The sequence below is a fragment of the Xenopus laevis genome, chromosome 5S, assembly GCF_017654675.1.
Source record: "Xenopus laevis strain J_2021 chromosome 5S, Xenopus_laevis_v10.1, whole genome shotgun sequence".
Classification (NCBI taxonomy): domain Eukaryota; kingdom Metazoa; phylum Chordata; class Amphibia; order Anura; family Pipidae; genus Xenopus; species Xenopus laevis.
Genome location: NC_054380.1, coordinates 6,079,296 through 6,095,180, shown reverse-complemented (window position 1 = coordinate 6,095,180; position 15,885 = coordinate 6,079,296). Strand labels below are relative to the sequence as shown.

The window sequence follows — 15,885 nt, the reverse complement described above, 5'->3', positions numbered from 1 at the left end:
AGAAAAAAAAACCAAAAGAATATCTTATAGCACTTGTGCTACAAAAATGCTCAGTCCCATCATGCACAGACGGGCTGAAGGTGGAAAGAAGCAGAGGGGGTGATGGCGGAAAGACACAGGGAAGATATGTGCGTGTCTGTGTGTACGTGTGTCTGTGTGTGTGTGTACATGTGTGTGTCTCTGTATCTGGACCCCAGGCTCCGCCCCTCTCCAGGACTAAACAGGGAAGAGGATATATCACTGCTTTAATTCAAGCAATGATCTGCTCAACTGTTTCCCTTCAAGGAGTTTCAGGGATTGCTCATCGAGGGTTGTACTGCTCTTACTGATGTTCTACAACAAGCAGTCTAGGTCTGGGGGCAGTCTAGGTCTGGGGGCAGTCTAGGTAAGGAGGCAGTCTAGGTCTGGAGAGATAGAGATCAGTCTGTACCACTAGGGTATCAGGGGGGGGGGGGATACACAGGATAGAGATCAGTCTGTACCACTAGGGTACAGGGGAGTAAACCAGGGGTGATACAATTGGTGAGATAACCCACATATTGGCCTGTTCCCGTATCACACGCAGACAGATATAAATACACAAGTAAGGGCTATTATATCAGTATAGAGACTAGGCTGGTCCTAACATGGGTTAGTGTTGTGTGTCTGTAGGAGGAGAGGACTAACTTGTGTAGCCCATCATGGTGTTTGAGCAGGAGGGAAAGCAGAGAACAGGTTGGGGGAGCACAAGAGACAGGAAGGACAAACACTGAAACACAAAGTGGGACACAGTCCCCAATCAAGATTCCAGGAGCATTTGCAGGATCCCCATGGGAAGGGTAGGAAAGGCAGAGGAAGGACTGATTAGTCACAGAAAATTAACTGTATATACTCAGGGCAGTCATGTTATAATCTACCAGCTGCAGCAAATCCAAACTGCTCCTAACTGTGATTTCATTGGCTCATGGTCACACAAAGAAGGTCAGGCTTTTAGTGCCTTACAAGGCCAATGACCAATCTGGGGACTGAGATTGGCAGCTGGGGATCCGATGTGAGTGGAGCTGTAGTGCACAAAGGGTTACACTCTAAACATAACATGGTGGAGGGGCGGGGAATAGGAAAAGTAACTAAATGGTTTGTGACCCTATAGGCCGGGGGTAATGTAGGTCCAGCTGGGCCCTAACAGGTGAGCTAGTACTGCAGCTCTTGGTTAGATTTGGAGAGTCAGTCTAAGGTGAGTGGATATCAGATATAAGCCCAGACAAAACAGTAATTAGTACAAACCTACACAAGACATGATTAGGAAGATGAGCCTCCTGGAGTGATAAAACTTTGCTGTCAATATTAGAAGACCGGCCACATACAGGAATAGGCCCAATTACTGGTTATAATTTCACAAGGCAGTCCCACAGGGGATGATGGGGGGTATAGGGGAGTTGTAAAGACACAACTAATAAACATGTCCTGTGGGTGAGCTGGAGCCCAAATCTGGAAGCAAGTGACAGTATGAAGCCAATGCAGTTGTGTCCATCACATGAATAAGAAGAAGATGGTGCCGATCCCTGATAGGGACAACATCATGGCAATAAAGTCAATATTCCTGGAGGTACATATATATATATATATAAATAGGCCTGGGGCAGAAGGCTAGCTGCAGGGGTAACTGGGAGTGTAATGGCCGGTTTCATTGCTAAAAGAGAAGAGAATATCAGGGTCACAGAGGGAATATAAAGGTGGGACTAGAGGAAAGAGCAGACTGTAGCAAAGGGGCAGTCGGAATAAGGAGAAGAAGGAATGAGAGGTCACTGGGTAATGGGCAAATGTGAGTGTAATTAAGGGAGTAGGAGGTCAGTCGGGTTAGAGAAGTAAAGGAGAGCAGGATGATAATGCCAGGGTCACAGAAAGGCAGGAATGCTGCAAGGGGAGTGATTGAGGGCAATGGAGGTTAAGGGATTGGGGTTGGAGCCGTTAAGGGAATATTGACATGACAGACTAACACAGGAGGAAAGGTAGTACAAGCTGTTAGGGTGCGGGGGAAACATGGCACAATAACATAGGGGTAGGGTAGTACCAAAGGGCAGCATTAGCTCGTTCTCTAGGATTATTAGAAACATCATGCAGGGCAGGTAACATCCAGCTTGGCCTAAAGACTACACATAGGCACAACCAACTGCACTGTATGTCCCCCATCTGCCGAGGTGCACTGTCAGGTACCCCTTCTACTGAGACGCACTGTCAGGTACCCCTTCCTTGGTAGGCATCTCCCACTCACAATATACAGTACACATAGAATTCAAATGTAACAATATAAGGCTGATTAGTAATTAATACACATAATTACTACATGGCAGCACAGAAACCAGTGCAATTAGCATCAGAATTGAATAATCAGCAAACCTGTAGCATCAGCTTATATTACAGCCAGGGAAGCTCATTTTCTGCTGGATAATTAGTGACGAGCCCTAAGCTTAGCTTCTCAACAGCCAATCAGAGCCCACTGAGCATGTGAGTGTCACAGACACTTTCCAAGATGGTGACCCCCTGTGACAAGTTTGAAGTCCTGGATTATTGCTGCTATTGACAAGCTGAAACTTTAGCCTCCTGCAATAAGTTCACTATATAAAATATGGCAATTTCAGCCACATTCATTTTTAGGCTTTAGTTCTCCTTTAAGAGAAATAGACTGCTCAACCCAACACCAATTTTTTAAAGGCATAGGACCACAGTTTGTTTAAAGGGGTGGGTATGGGGGTGCTACAAACAACATGAAGCTTAGCCTGCAGCTTCTGGCTACAATTCAAAATACAAAAGAGGGCGGTTGTGGGTGCACTCCATTTTTAAAAAATTGGTGTTGGTTTGGCCAGTCTCTAAGCTAGTGGCAGGGGAGGATCTAGCCCTCAGACTGAAACCAATTGCCAGCTCAGGAGACACTTAACCCAAGAAATGCTACTATGCAGAGAGGTACAAGTCTTTTTATACTATGACCAGAGGTAAACAACTTAGGGATCACTGTTTGGGGTTAAAGGGCATGTAAAGTCAAAAAAATAAAATCCCATTTTTACTTTCTTTAATGAAAAAGAAACCTATCTCCAATATACTTTAATTAAAAAATATGTACCGTTTTTATAAGAAACCTGACTGTATGCAGTGAAATTCTCCCTTCATTTACTGCTGTGGATAGGAATTGTCAGACGGTCCCTAACTGCTCTGCAGGGAAACAATCATACTTATGAACAGCAGGGGGAGCCCCCGCCTTACTTCCCAGCCATGCAGAACTCAAGCAGCTTTGTTTATGACGATCCCTAAGCAGCCCAGACCACACTGAGCATGTGCACAGTCTTAGTCTTGCAAAGATGTTTAACAAAGTTACAAGATGGTGACCCCCTGTAGCCAACTTTGAAAGCATAAATCATTTGTTTGATTAGGCTTGTGGTGCAGTAAGTTCATGTTTATATTTAGTATACAAAATGCATTTCTAGCCTTATTCTATTTTAGACTTTACATGCCTTTTAACCTTGACGTGTTATTAATTTTATGATCATAACTTTGCAACTAAAAACCCCTGTTTTTGTAAACACATGCCCTTAGATTTATACTGAATTACTTATGAGACAGGGGACCAGGGAATGTGCATTGATTAATTGGCCAAATCAGTAGCACTTCCATTGTTTTTAAACACATTTTTACTTAGCCTTGGAGTTCACCCACAACTCCCCTCTTTTGTATGAGATTACCCACTTACATACCAATGTAAGAGTATCCACCTACATACCAGTATAAGTACCCATTTACCCACCTACTGTAAATACTGCACCAATAAGAGAGAGGACACAACTACATACCAAACATACATACAGTTTTCTCCACAAGGTTCTTATACTCATATACATGAGCCCCTCTTTTTCCCACATCTACAGGATGACAGTTTCCCAATTCACTTGCAGCACATTTGACATTTACAAGAAAAACAAGTGGCAACACACAGTGACCCAGGAGGCCGGTTAGTGGAAGAGCGCAGGCAGCGAATGGAAGGAATATGCACAGAGTTAAGGGTTAAGGGTTGTTGGTTAAGAGGCTTAGGGGGGAATTCACAAAAGTGGAGAGAGACCATTTTTGGAGTGAAACTGGTGGTAAACTGGAGTAAAATACTGTAAACTGAAAAGACAGTTTCCAGACACTATGAATTTGTCTTTCAAACTACCGTATATACTCGAGTATAAGCTGTCCCGAGTATAAGCCGAGGTACCTAATTTTACCTCCAAAAACTGGGAAAGCTTATTGACTCGAGTATAATCCTAGGGTGAGAAATGCAGCAGCTTCTGGTAAGTTTCAATCAAAAAATTGAGGGTTCCTGCTCCTACTGGAGGTGCCGGCATCTCGTTTTTGGATGCCGGCAACCATTCTTGGACGCCGCAAATATTCTTGGAGACTATTCTTGGACGCCGGCGACTATTCTTGGACGCCGGCAACCGTTTTTGCACTTGACCCGAGTATAAGCCGAGGTAGAGTTATTCAGCATATTTTGGGGGCTGAAAAACTCGGCTTATACTCGAGTATATACGGTACATAAAAATTGTGCAAAAACAACATTTTAAATGACATTTTCTCCCGACATTTTAAAAACGGAGTAAAGCTCAGTGTAATTCATCTTCTCCATGTGTCAGATCAATTCTAAAATCATCTGTTCTGCTTTGGTTGAGCTAGTCTTCATTTCACACTTCTTGTAGGTGCCCCATTGGGGAATTATTATCATATTAATAAGGATTAGCATTTTAAAGTCAGGCCTCATTAACAAAACAAGTAAAACACTGATTAAACAAAAAAAGTGTATTTTATACAGTTTGAAACGTAAAAGGTTTTAAACTCACACTTTCATTATTTTACTAGTTTTATCTTAATGAGTGAGGCAATATTAGCAATTTGAGTGAAATAAAGTAAAAGTAAAGCCTCCCAGACATTTTTTTTAGTTTTAGCAGCACTGAGACACTTGACTTAAGATAAAACATATTTCTTATACAAATCCCTATATTATGCAAAATAGCATTTATTGTATTCAGACCCTTATATCTTGTTACAGAAGTGGAATTACACAAATATGTAGGCAGATTTAGAAAGCCCAGGTTATCCTGAAAAAAAATCTATCATTTTTCTATGTAAAATAAACCCCCTCCCCAAAAATTCCTATTTGTTGGCTGACTGACAGGTTTAGCAAAAGCTAAAGACAAATTCAGAAAGAATGTTGTTAAAATGTTGTGCAAAAGACAAAATCTGAAAACGGTCTGTTTAAAAGACGGATTCACAAACACAGATATTTATGAATTTGTTGGGAAATCAGACATTTTTATCTCCACTTTTATTTTGACTCAATATCACCACTTTCGTGAATTCCCCCCTTAGTGTTAGGGTGGGACTGGATGGAACATGCTCTCCATATGCCGGGAAACATGCATGAACATGGGGAAGGAATTACACTAGGCGCTGCTACTTACACCTGAAGGTATTTAACCCCTTTATATTCAATGACTTTATTTAACATGTAAACTCATACAAACTGGACATGGACAAGGTGTGACATGTCTCTGATGTATGTGCCACATATGACAGTGACATGTCTCTGACCAAAATAGCAGATGGAGTTCAGTAACTATGATGTACTGAGTGGATATGGAGACTGCCTGCACCAAGTGATTAGGGGTAACATTGAGAAGCACACACTGGATACAGGGGCTATAGCTCAGATCAGTGTCTATGGAGTGGGAAGTGTAAATTATATCTGACACATAAGCCAGTTAGATGGTAGCAGAGGGGAAACCATTCAGGGATCTGTAACAGCAGAGGAAACTAAACAGACAAGCTGCACCCCTGACCCACTGTTAAATAGACTCTAGTAAGGGAAGAGCATGGCTAACGCAGCGCTCCTGGATATCATGATGGAGGATCTGTACTTACCCCACTCCACTCAACTCCTCCCATACTCACTTCTTCTCCCCCCTCTGTTCCACTCTCATACTTCACACTACTCCGGGGGGTTTCCCGACCCTTCCGTCGCTGCTCAGGTGTGTCACCCTCTTTCAGCAGCTGAGCCACCTTTGTCTGATTGGCTGGATCCAGACCCTAAAACAAAGGTAAAAAATGAGTGAAAAACTAAAAAGACAAATATTTCCTTGTTCCCCAATAATTTTGCTTCTGCTCTAAATCAGCAGGTCAGTGGAGATGGGTCCTGTTTAGGCCCAGAGTGGCAGTGATCTGTTTATACTGGGTGTACCTGTCTGCGTGAGCGCTGAGCACAATCCTCCAATGTTTCAGCTGCTTCCAGCTTGCCCTGTCGGCGATATAGTGCTCCCAGGTTGCGTAGTGTTGTGTTCACTGTGGGGCTACAAAAGGAACATAATATTAACCCCCAAGTGGAGGGGCCTTAAAACAACTTGCAATGCTTGGGGCTGACATACTTGACTACACACAGAGTTTCTAAGGTTGGAATAAGATTCATTTCTATTAGACATACAGTACATATTATACAGGAACCACAGAGCTTCTGATGTAACTGCAGTACAAGAAGTGAATCCTACAACTTCCCAGCTCTCTCCCTGTAACAATCCTTTTCACACCTTTAAAGGGATACTGTCATGGGAAAAAAACACATTTCAAAATGCATCCATTAATAGTGCTGCTCCAGCAGAATTCTGCATTGAATTCTGTTTCTCAAAAGAGGAAACAGATTTTTTATATTTAATTTTGAAAGCTGACATTGCGCTAAACATATTGTCAGTTTCCCAGCTGCCCCCAGTCATGTGACTTGTGCTCTGATAAACTTCAGTCACTCTTTACTGCAAGTTTGGGTGATATCATCCCCCCCAGCAGCCTAACAACAGAACAATGGGAAGGTAACCAGATAGCAGCTCCCTAACACAAGATAACAGCTGCCTGGTAGATCTAAGAACAGCACTCAATAGTAAAATCCAGGTCCCACTGAGACAGATTCAGTTACATTGAGTAGGAGAAACAACAGCCTGCCAGAAAGCAGTTCAATACTAAAGTGCTGGCTCTTTCTGAAATCACATGACCAGGCAAAATGACCTGAGATGCACCTACACACCAATATTACAACCAAAACATACACTTGCTAGTTCAGGAATGAAATGTTATATTGAACAGTGAATTATTTGCAGTTTAAACTGTGTAATTTAGAAATAAAAACATCATAAAAATTATGACAGAATCCCTTTAAGGTAATGGCACACTGGGTGTTTTCACTGCGACACCCTCTAGTGGAGATCAGCCGCATCCAAAATGTCTCTGCCTTGAACAGTTACTCCTGACAGCCCTTATGCAACCTACCTGTTCACTCTGCATGCTTTGTACCAGCCTCCATATTCAGAGTAGGGTGTGCTGTCATTGTGTGGAGTCTATACGAGACAAAAATAAGGGGATCAGAGCCAGAAGAGTCTATACAAGACAGAAAGTTGTGGAGTTATAGGAACAAATATTGGCTTGAAGGGAGGAAGAAGATCTGTGCTCACTATGACTCATAAAGAAGACTGCTGCTTATATAACAGGTAAGGGAAGAAATCATGTGAGTAAGGAAAGTCAAGGGCAAAAACAATATTTCCAACAGAGAGAAGGAAAGCTCAGGGAGGGAAGCAATGTGTAAACCAATATATCCTATGTTGGGGAGGGAAGAGCAAAGTCAAACCAGTATTTCTCACACTCACACAAAGCTCTCACCTTACTCATCTCCTCCCTCTCCTCTGCATGCATCCAGATTGGCTTGTGATCATCTAAGGGAGAGATGACAGATTACTAAAGGGCAGCAAGGTATGCGGGAAAGCAGGGCAACCATACTGAATGTCTCAGAGGGAGGCTGAATACAGACAAGAAAGGGCTGGGGTGCAGGTAACAGATGATCAGGTCATCATTACTATGGAAGTGGGTTGGAAAGGAACAGCGGCAGAATCAGGTGGAAGGCATAGAGACAAGCTGTAACAGACAAAAGAGGGGGCCAGACATATGTAAAAAGGTTTGCTACTTATATGCTAAACTGCATATTTAATCACACAACAGAACCACTGATGTTACCATCCACAGAGCCGAACTCCTTGACATGAGCTTGAGTAAGAATATCCTTGTACAGCTGCTCTGCTGCCTTGTACTTCCCTTGCTTCAGGTAACAAGAGGCCTAGAGCAGAAAAACAGCAACTCATTGTTGACTCTCTCACACACAGTTCTTACAATTCTACATACAGATAGACTTGTATCTTTATGTCAGTTTATCAGATGTTCCTACATACAGATATACATTGTTTTCTGTTTGACTTACACAGACAGGAGCTGTATGGTAATTTAAAGACAGACATTCCAATATTCCCACACTCCACTTACACGGTGAGTGAGTTTCCCCTTGTTCAGCTCAGGGGGCAGCATATATAACTTTCCTACACCCACCAGACCCATCCCTGGCTCCTTACTAGGTTATTCTTGGTCTTGGCAACATTTGGGTCATCGGGACCAAGACGAGCTTGATAGATCTCAAGAGCTCTACAGTAATAATATTCCACTTCATCATATTTTCCTTGGTTCTGGCAAAGAAGTGCCAAGTTATTCAGTTGCTTGGCAACATCAGGGTGATCCTTTCCCAGCACCTGCAAATAATCCAACAGAAGACATCAAGTCATCGAGTAATGGAGGGGTAGCGAAGAGCGAAGATACAGATGGAGAGAGATACAGGATGGAAGTGGAGAGCAAGGGGTAGAGAGGAAAGAAAAGTGGGCATGTTAGTAGGCTGAGGAGAAGCAGGAAAACAGGACATGTCAGAGGGTAGAAGGGATGCAAGAAAGGATGGATATATCAGTGGTTTGAGTAGCTGTAGGCAGGAAAGCTGGGGAATGTGAATGGATAAAGATGCATAGAGGTGGTTTATGTCAGTGGTTACAGGACAGGTAGTTAAGAAAAGTAGGGCATGTCAATGGTTACAGAACAGGTAGGTGGGATGTCAGTGGTTAGAGCAGCGGTCCCCAACCAGTGGCTTGAGAGCAACAGGTTGCTCTCCAACCCCTTGGATGTTGCTCCCAGTGGCCTCAAAGCATTTGCTTATTTTTGATTTCCAGGCTTGGAGGCAAGTTTTGGAGGCATAAAAACAAGGTGTTCTGCCAAGCAGAGTCTCCTATAGGCTGCCAGTCTACATAGGGACTACAAAAAGTCAATCACAGCCCATAAATGGCACCTCCAGGAACTTTTTTTACATTTGAATGTGGCTCATGGGTAAAAAAGGTTGGGGATTGCTGGGTTAGAGGATAGGTAGAAGAGGTGATCTTTTCAGTCGGTAGCCAGGGAATCGAGGGTATTACCTTTTCTCTTATCTCAAGTGCTCGCTTACACAGCGGTTCTGCTTCTCTGTATTTGCCTCTTTTGCCATAAAGAACAGCCAGATTATTGAGGGTTGCAGCAACCTGCAAGATAAAGAAAAATGTGGTTTAGGTGGGAAGTATGGGAACACCAGCCCCAAACAACCACAACCCAAAACCAACACCTCCCTGTAAGAAATACACAGAAATCAGCTATAGCCCTACAAGCCATTGCACTTACAGCTGGGTGGTCCTTGCCAAGAGTTTTCTCCCTTATGGACAGGGCATCATTCAGAAGATGAGCAGCCTCTTTGTATTTGTTCTGGTCCCTGTACACCAGAGCCAAGATGTTTAGCATAGTTGCCACATCAGGATGGTCGTGGCCAGAGGTTTTTTCCAGGTCTTCCAGCGCTTGCTTGCAGAGTGGTACAGCCACTTCATAGCGGCCCTGAGATGCATACTGTATCACCAGATTATGGAGCGTGCGAAGTCGGGCCGGTATTTCATATCCACCCTGCTGGGCCGCGGCTGCTGCACTGCTGTGCTGGTGAGGAACTAGTCATGAAGAGAACAGAGAAGTAGAAACATATTCATATGGCACCACCAATCCAGGAAAGAAATATGTAACTGAATAGGGGATGTAAATAGTGGGCAAGCATAAATCCAGGAGTGAATAGATAAAAGGAAATTATGGGGGGCTTTCCAGCTAGCAGGATTATGTGCAGCCTGAGATTCACAGGCAAATACTGCATCAAACACTCACTTCCTTGTCCAGAATCATCCTCTTCATTAGGAAACAGCTCATCCAGATTGTCTTTGCCAGAATCCCCCTCCTTCTCCTCCTACAAAGGAAAAACCGGGGGAGAGATTAGAGACAAACAATATAGATATGGGGGACACAGCAGTCAGGGTGTTACATGGCATCACTATCATACTATCAGAGTTGTTCTCTAGAGTTCTGGCAGTCTCACCAGTTTCCCTATAGCTATGGAAAGGAGTAGCGAGGGGACGAGAACAGCGTAGGGACACCATGAAAGTAAAAACCTGGTTTCTGTTATTTGAAAATTAGGGTTCAGGTAAGTCACATACTACTTTCTGTCCTCATGAGTGAAAACATGTCAAAAACATTCTGAGAAAACTCTGTATAAACATACAGTATATAAATATGTTTATATAGTGAATAAAGTACCACCTCTTGTAAAATATAAGGATATTATAAGTTACTGAGGAGTTTCATGACCATATAAAAACACGAGGCCGAAGGCCGAGTGTTTTTATACAGGTCATGGAACTCCGAGGTAACTTCTAATATCCTCATATTTTTTTAACAGGGGTACTTTATTTATTATAATACACACGTTTCAGTGAGTCATGTGACAGAAATGACATCAGAACTCACTGTTTATAACTGATGACATCAGAACTCACCGTTTATAAGAATATAATTTACGAGATATTCATGACTTTTGTGTATTATAAACGTTTATATGACGAGAACTTCAGTCAGTTGAACTGAAGAAGCTGCTCGGGTGAGCAGTGAAATGTCCTCAATAACTACTCAGCAAGTCCAGTTGTTTATTTTTGAATTACTTGAATTAGATATACCATGACCTGGATGAATGAAAATCTTCATAGTCTGTATAAACCAACTCCAACATTCTCACACATATAGCATGTTAGGCTGTGAGACAAGTAGAGTTGCCACCTTTTCCAGAAAAAAATACCTGCCTTCGTATAATTTATCTTTAACATTGGAATCAGCCATTTTTACTGGCTAGGAAAGACAAGGAGGAGTTCAATTTACAGAGGCTTCTTAGTGGACTCTTGATTTGTTTTAATTGTGCTCATAAGAACCATAAGATTGTGAATGTGAATTTACTTTCAATTTTGCCCTGTGTGTGTGCAAGAAATAACAAATATACATACATACATTCATATTTCTAATTAAACTACACAAAAGGTATTGGTATTTTCAGCACACGTCTGGTTCACTGCCGGCATGTTGTATGAGGTATACTTCCCCTTTAAAGGAGTGAGTAGTTCCAATATCACCCTTTGCCTGGAGCACACTGGGGAGCCAAGAGTTGCACTGCCTGAAGTGACTTGAGTAACTGTTTGTACAAACTGTTCCCTGTGTCTGGTAATAGAAGAAACTAATGTGCAGACATTGCTCTGAGATGATTCTTTGTGTCAGTCTGGTAAAGCAATACATGTGTCAGTGGCGTGCAATTAAATCGATCCAAGGCAAAGTCGTCTGAAAGGGGACCCGTCACCCAAAACAAATTATTCAAGATCCTATTTTACCAAATTAGTCAAGCAAAATTAACTTTAATCACTCCATATAAATTAATTGAATCTTGTTTCCTTCAGTCTGGGAATTCATAATTATAACAAGCAGGCAGGAGCCATTTTGTGGACACTGTTATTAAGACAAGTCTTGTATCATCTCAGAATCTTGTTTGTGCACCAGAATGGGGGACCTGATGTCCATCCCCATGTCCTGGTTACACAATTAAATGGTGAAGAGAACGGGGGAATGTGGGGAGAGTGTTTGGCCTACAAGATGTATTAGACTTCACGCTTTCAAAATGACTGGCTTTGATGGTAATTGTGTTTTTCTGTATACAGGGTGTGTGCCAGTCAGTTATTTTGTTAGCTTTTGTTTATGCTGAAGTCGGTTGTTTGAGTGAGCTCTAATACATCTGATAGAAAAGGGATCCCCCCCTAAAAGACATATTAGACCTGCTTGTCAATCAAATCTGACCCAGACCTCTACAAGAAGACAGCATGTAAAGTGAAAGGGTGCTGAGATTTTGAATGATTGTATTTAGAAAGTTTCTTATTTTATATATATATATATATATATATATATATATATATATATATATATATATATATATATATATAATATAAAGCTTAACTAAAGAAGTATGCAAGAATGTTGTACATGACGTTTTGTGCTTCTGTACCAGCCCAAGGCAACCACAGCCCTTTAGCAGTAAAGATCTGTGTCTCCAAAGATGCCCCAGTAGCTCCCCATCTTCTTTTCTGCTGATTCACTGCACATGCTCTGTGCTGCTGTCAGCCCTGTAGCATCAGCTTATATTACAGACCAACCTCATTTTCTGCTGGATAATTAGTGACGACCCCTAAGCTTAGCTTCTCAGCTGCAGAGAAAGTTTTCTAATTTTTTTCCCTAACCAGAAGAACATCAGCCTCTTTCTTTCTCCTGACAACTTCCTTGACTACTTGCTGGTCAGACTGGTGGGAAACTGACCAGCAGGTGGCGCTGTTGTAACAAAATTCATTCATATTAACAGCACATGTATCCCTTAATATCTTGGAATAAAAAATAAATAAATAATGAATGTAAATTACTAAAATGCTTAGAATAGTCCCCTCATCAATTTTACATTTACTTATTTTAAAGGTTTACTTAACCTTTAATGGTAAAACAGCTTCAACCTGTCAAGGAGGCAGGTTAATGGGAGAATTGAACCTGTTCTAAACTTACACTTTGCAGCCTTGTGGATCTGATACATATGATGCTGTTTAAAGTGAACCCAACACCCTTGGGTCCGGTTTGTTGGGTCAGACTGGTGGGAAACCGACCAGCATGTGGTGCTGTTGTAAAATGTGCCAGAGTGCAATAAAGCACTTCGATCAATCAGAGATTATCCTGGCTGACTGGTTGCTATGGGCGACTGCATTTATTTAAGACTAATTTGGAAGAATGTTGGGAAGGTTATGGGAGTGGAAATGTCAAAAACAACATTCCCATGCTTTGAAATGATTTGCTTTCTCTGCACAATCTAGAGGTTAAACAGGGAGTTAAAGGCCAAACCTGAGGGAGTAGCCATATTGCTCTCTTACCGTAGGAGAGACATCCTCATCGTACTTCTTAAGTTGGTTCATGAACTCCAGGTGTTTCTTCTCCTCTTCCAATTGGGCCACATTTTGTTCACTGTGCTGCAGCTTCTGCTGAGTGTTTGCCAGTTCATCTCGTAGCCACTGGTTCTCCTGACACAAGCGCCTGACCTGTGCTCTCAGTTTCTGCTTTTCGGACTCCACTGCAGTCAGGTGATTGGATAGTGCCATCATTAGCTGTAGCCAATAGCATAACACAAAAATATAATGTAACCATCCTGTTGTCCACTTCCTTTTCCTCCATTCCATTGTATGTCTCACCACCATAAGCTGCCTAGTCTAGCTTTCCCTGTATAACCCTCTTTTGGGCCAAACAGCTCCTAATCCATCCCTGTCTGTAATAATAGAACGTTAAGGAAGTAGTCAGCAATTAGATCCATAGCCCACAGCCGTGCTATTCTTAAAGGAGAACTAAACCGTAAAAATTAATATTTTATATAGTGAACTTATTGCACGAGGCTAAAGTTTGTCAATAGCAGCAATGATCCAGGACTTCAAACTTGTCACAGGGGGTCACCATCTTGGAAAGTGTCTGTGACACTCACATGCTCAGTGGGCTCTGATTGGCTGTTGAGAAGCTAAGCTTAGGGCTCGTCACTAATTATCCAGCAGAAAATGAGCTTCCCTGGCTGTAATATAAGCTGATGCTACAGGTTTGCTGATTATTCAATTCTGATGCTAATTGCACTGGTTTCTGTGCTGCCATGTAGTAATTATCTGTATTAATTACTAATCAGCCTTATATTGTGACATTTATATTCTATGTGTACTGTATATTGTGAGTGGGTCCCTAAGCTCAGTAAGTGACAGCAGCACAGAGCATGTGCAGTAAATCAGCAGAAAAGAAGATGGGGAGCTACTGGGGCATCTTTGGAGACACAGATCTTTACTGCTAAAGGGTTGTGGTTGCCTTGGGCTTAGTTCTCTTTTAATTGGTAACTTTACCCTAGGAGGAACTCCACCCAGACCTGTAGGGCCCAAATAAACAATTCTTCTACATCTACAGTACCCTTCTTACTTCTGGTTCTCTAGCTTTGCTAGGCCAGGACTCCCTCCCATATCACTCTCTTAGTATGACCTGGCTACTCACCTGCGCCTCCCCAAGGCCAAGTTCAATCATTTCCACGGATTTGCGCAGGAGGCTAGACTTCTCGTGCACCAGGTTGGCCTCTTCATCCTTTTTCAGACACTTGATGGTCTCCAGAAGGCTGTGCAAGATGGAGTTGTGCTCATTGCGAAGAGCCTCCAAGCCCTGCATCACCAGCTTTGTGTTGGAGATAATTTCCTCCTGGGACAGTTTGTCCAACTTCTCTTCCCGCGGGTACATGATTACAGAAATGCTGGTTGCAGAGACGAGAAAGAGGAAAGGTCAGTCCCAACAGAATAGCTACATTTTTCAAATGCAGGGCAAGAGTTCAATTACTTTTTTAGGTTGGGGGTCTCTACATTCAACCCATTATAAATATATTATGGACAAACAATCCCTGTTTTGTTCAAAACACATCAGTTAATAGTGCTGCAGAATTCTCTTTTTTTAAAAGAGAAAACTGATTTATTTTTTTTATATTTAATTTTGAAATCTGACATGGGGTTAGGCATATTGTCAGTTTCCCAGCTGCCCCCAGTCATGTGACTTGTGCTCTGATAAACTTCAGTCACTCTTTACTGCTGTACTGCAAGTTGAGCCTGACCCCAGCATGTGTGCCTAGCCTCAATTCTTGTAGCCGAATGAATGATCCAAAGTCTAGCTGCAAGCTTCCCAATGACAAGACCCAGCAAGTTTATAGTACAGGAGCATCAGTAATTACTCCCACATATTACAGTAAAATCACTACCTTGACTGTAAATAAATCTGCCTCTGAGTGTAAGACTACGCTTTTTTGCAGGACACTCCCCTGCATCACTCATAATACATCACTCATAATACAGGCATATAATCAGAGTACTCCCCAAATTTAGAGTACGCACCCAGATAGTTTGTATTACATGAATACTATTTGAACATTCCCCAGAGTCAGTGTTGGACCCAGCTAGTTAATATCACAGGAATATAATCAGAATAATCTCCAGAGTTTATGTTGGCCCCGGCTTGTTTATTGCACAAGAAAATTATTTAAATAATCTCAGTTGGACCCCATTTTATTTAAAGTACTGTAATATAATCAGAATAATCCCCAGAGTTAGTGTTGGCCCCAGCTAGTTAATATCACAGGAATATAATCAGAATAATCCCCAGAGTTAGTGTTGGCCCCAGATAGTTAATATCACAGGAATATAATCAGAATAATCCCCAGAGTTAGTGTTGGCCCCAGCTAGTTAATATCACAGGAATATAATCAGAATAATCCCCAGAGTTAGTGTTGGCCCCAGCTAGTTTATAGTACAGGAAAATAATTTAAATAATCTCAGTTGGACCCCAGCTAGTTTATAATACAAGAATATAATCAGAACTATCCTCAGAGTTAGTGTTGGCACCAGTTTGTTTATAATACAGGAATATAATCAGAATAATCCCCATAGTTACTGTTCGCCACAGCTAGTTTGTAGTACAGGAAAATAATTTAAATAATCTCAGTTAGAGTACAGATAGTTTATAATAGAGGAATTCAATCAGATTAAACCACATATACAAGGTAGG

General features: G+C 41.9%; 1 protein-coding gene across 4 annotated transcripts in view; it reads right to left on the bottom strand.

The window, feature by feature from the left end:
- LOC108717635 (kinesin light chain 1) overlaps positions 1-15,885 on the bottom strand; it is a 29,718-nt gene that overhangs the window by 7,726 nt on the left and 6,107 nt on the right. For 2 of the 4 annotated variants that reach the window (XM_041564188.1, XM_018264853.2), the window contains exons 2-12: positions 14,338-14,587; positions 13,194-13,424; positions 10,084-10,162; positions 9,562-9,875; positions 9,324-9,425; positions 8,445-8,618; positions 8,056-8,155; positions 7,705-7,757; positions 7,318-7,385; positions 6,245-6,353; positions 5,959-6,093 (exon numbers count right to left, since the gene is read on the bottom strand). In XM_041564188.1, coding sequence (XP_041420122.1) covers positions 5,959-6,093; positions 6,245-6,353; positions 7,318-7,385; positions 7,705-7,757; positions 8,056-8,155; positions 8,445-8,618; positions 9,324-9,425; positions 9,562-9,875; positions 10,084-10,162; positions 13,194-13,424; positions 14,338-14,574 — 1,602 coding nt within the window. In that variant the 5' untranslated portion in view covers positions 14,575-14,587. Of the gene's footprint in view, positions 1-5,928; positions 6,094-6,244; positions 6,354-7,317; positions 7,386-7,704; positions 7,758-8,055; positions 8,156-8,444; positions 8,619-9,323; positions 9,426-9,561; positions 9,876-10,083; positions 10,163-13,193; positions 13,425-14,337; positions 14,588-15,885 lie in introns of all 4 variants that reach the window. The other 2 variants (XM_018264852.2, XM_041564187.1) reach the window with 1 other exon arrangement.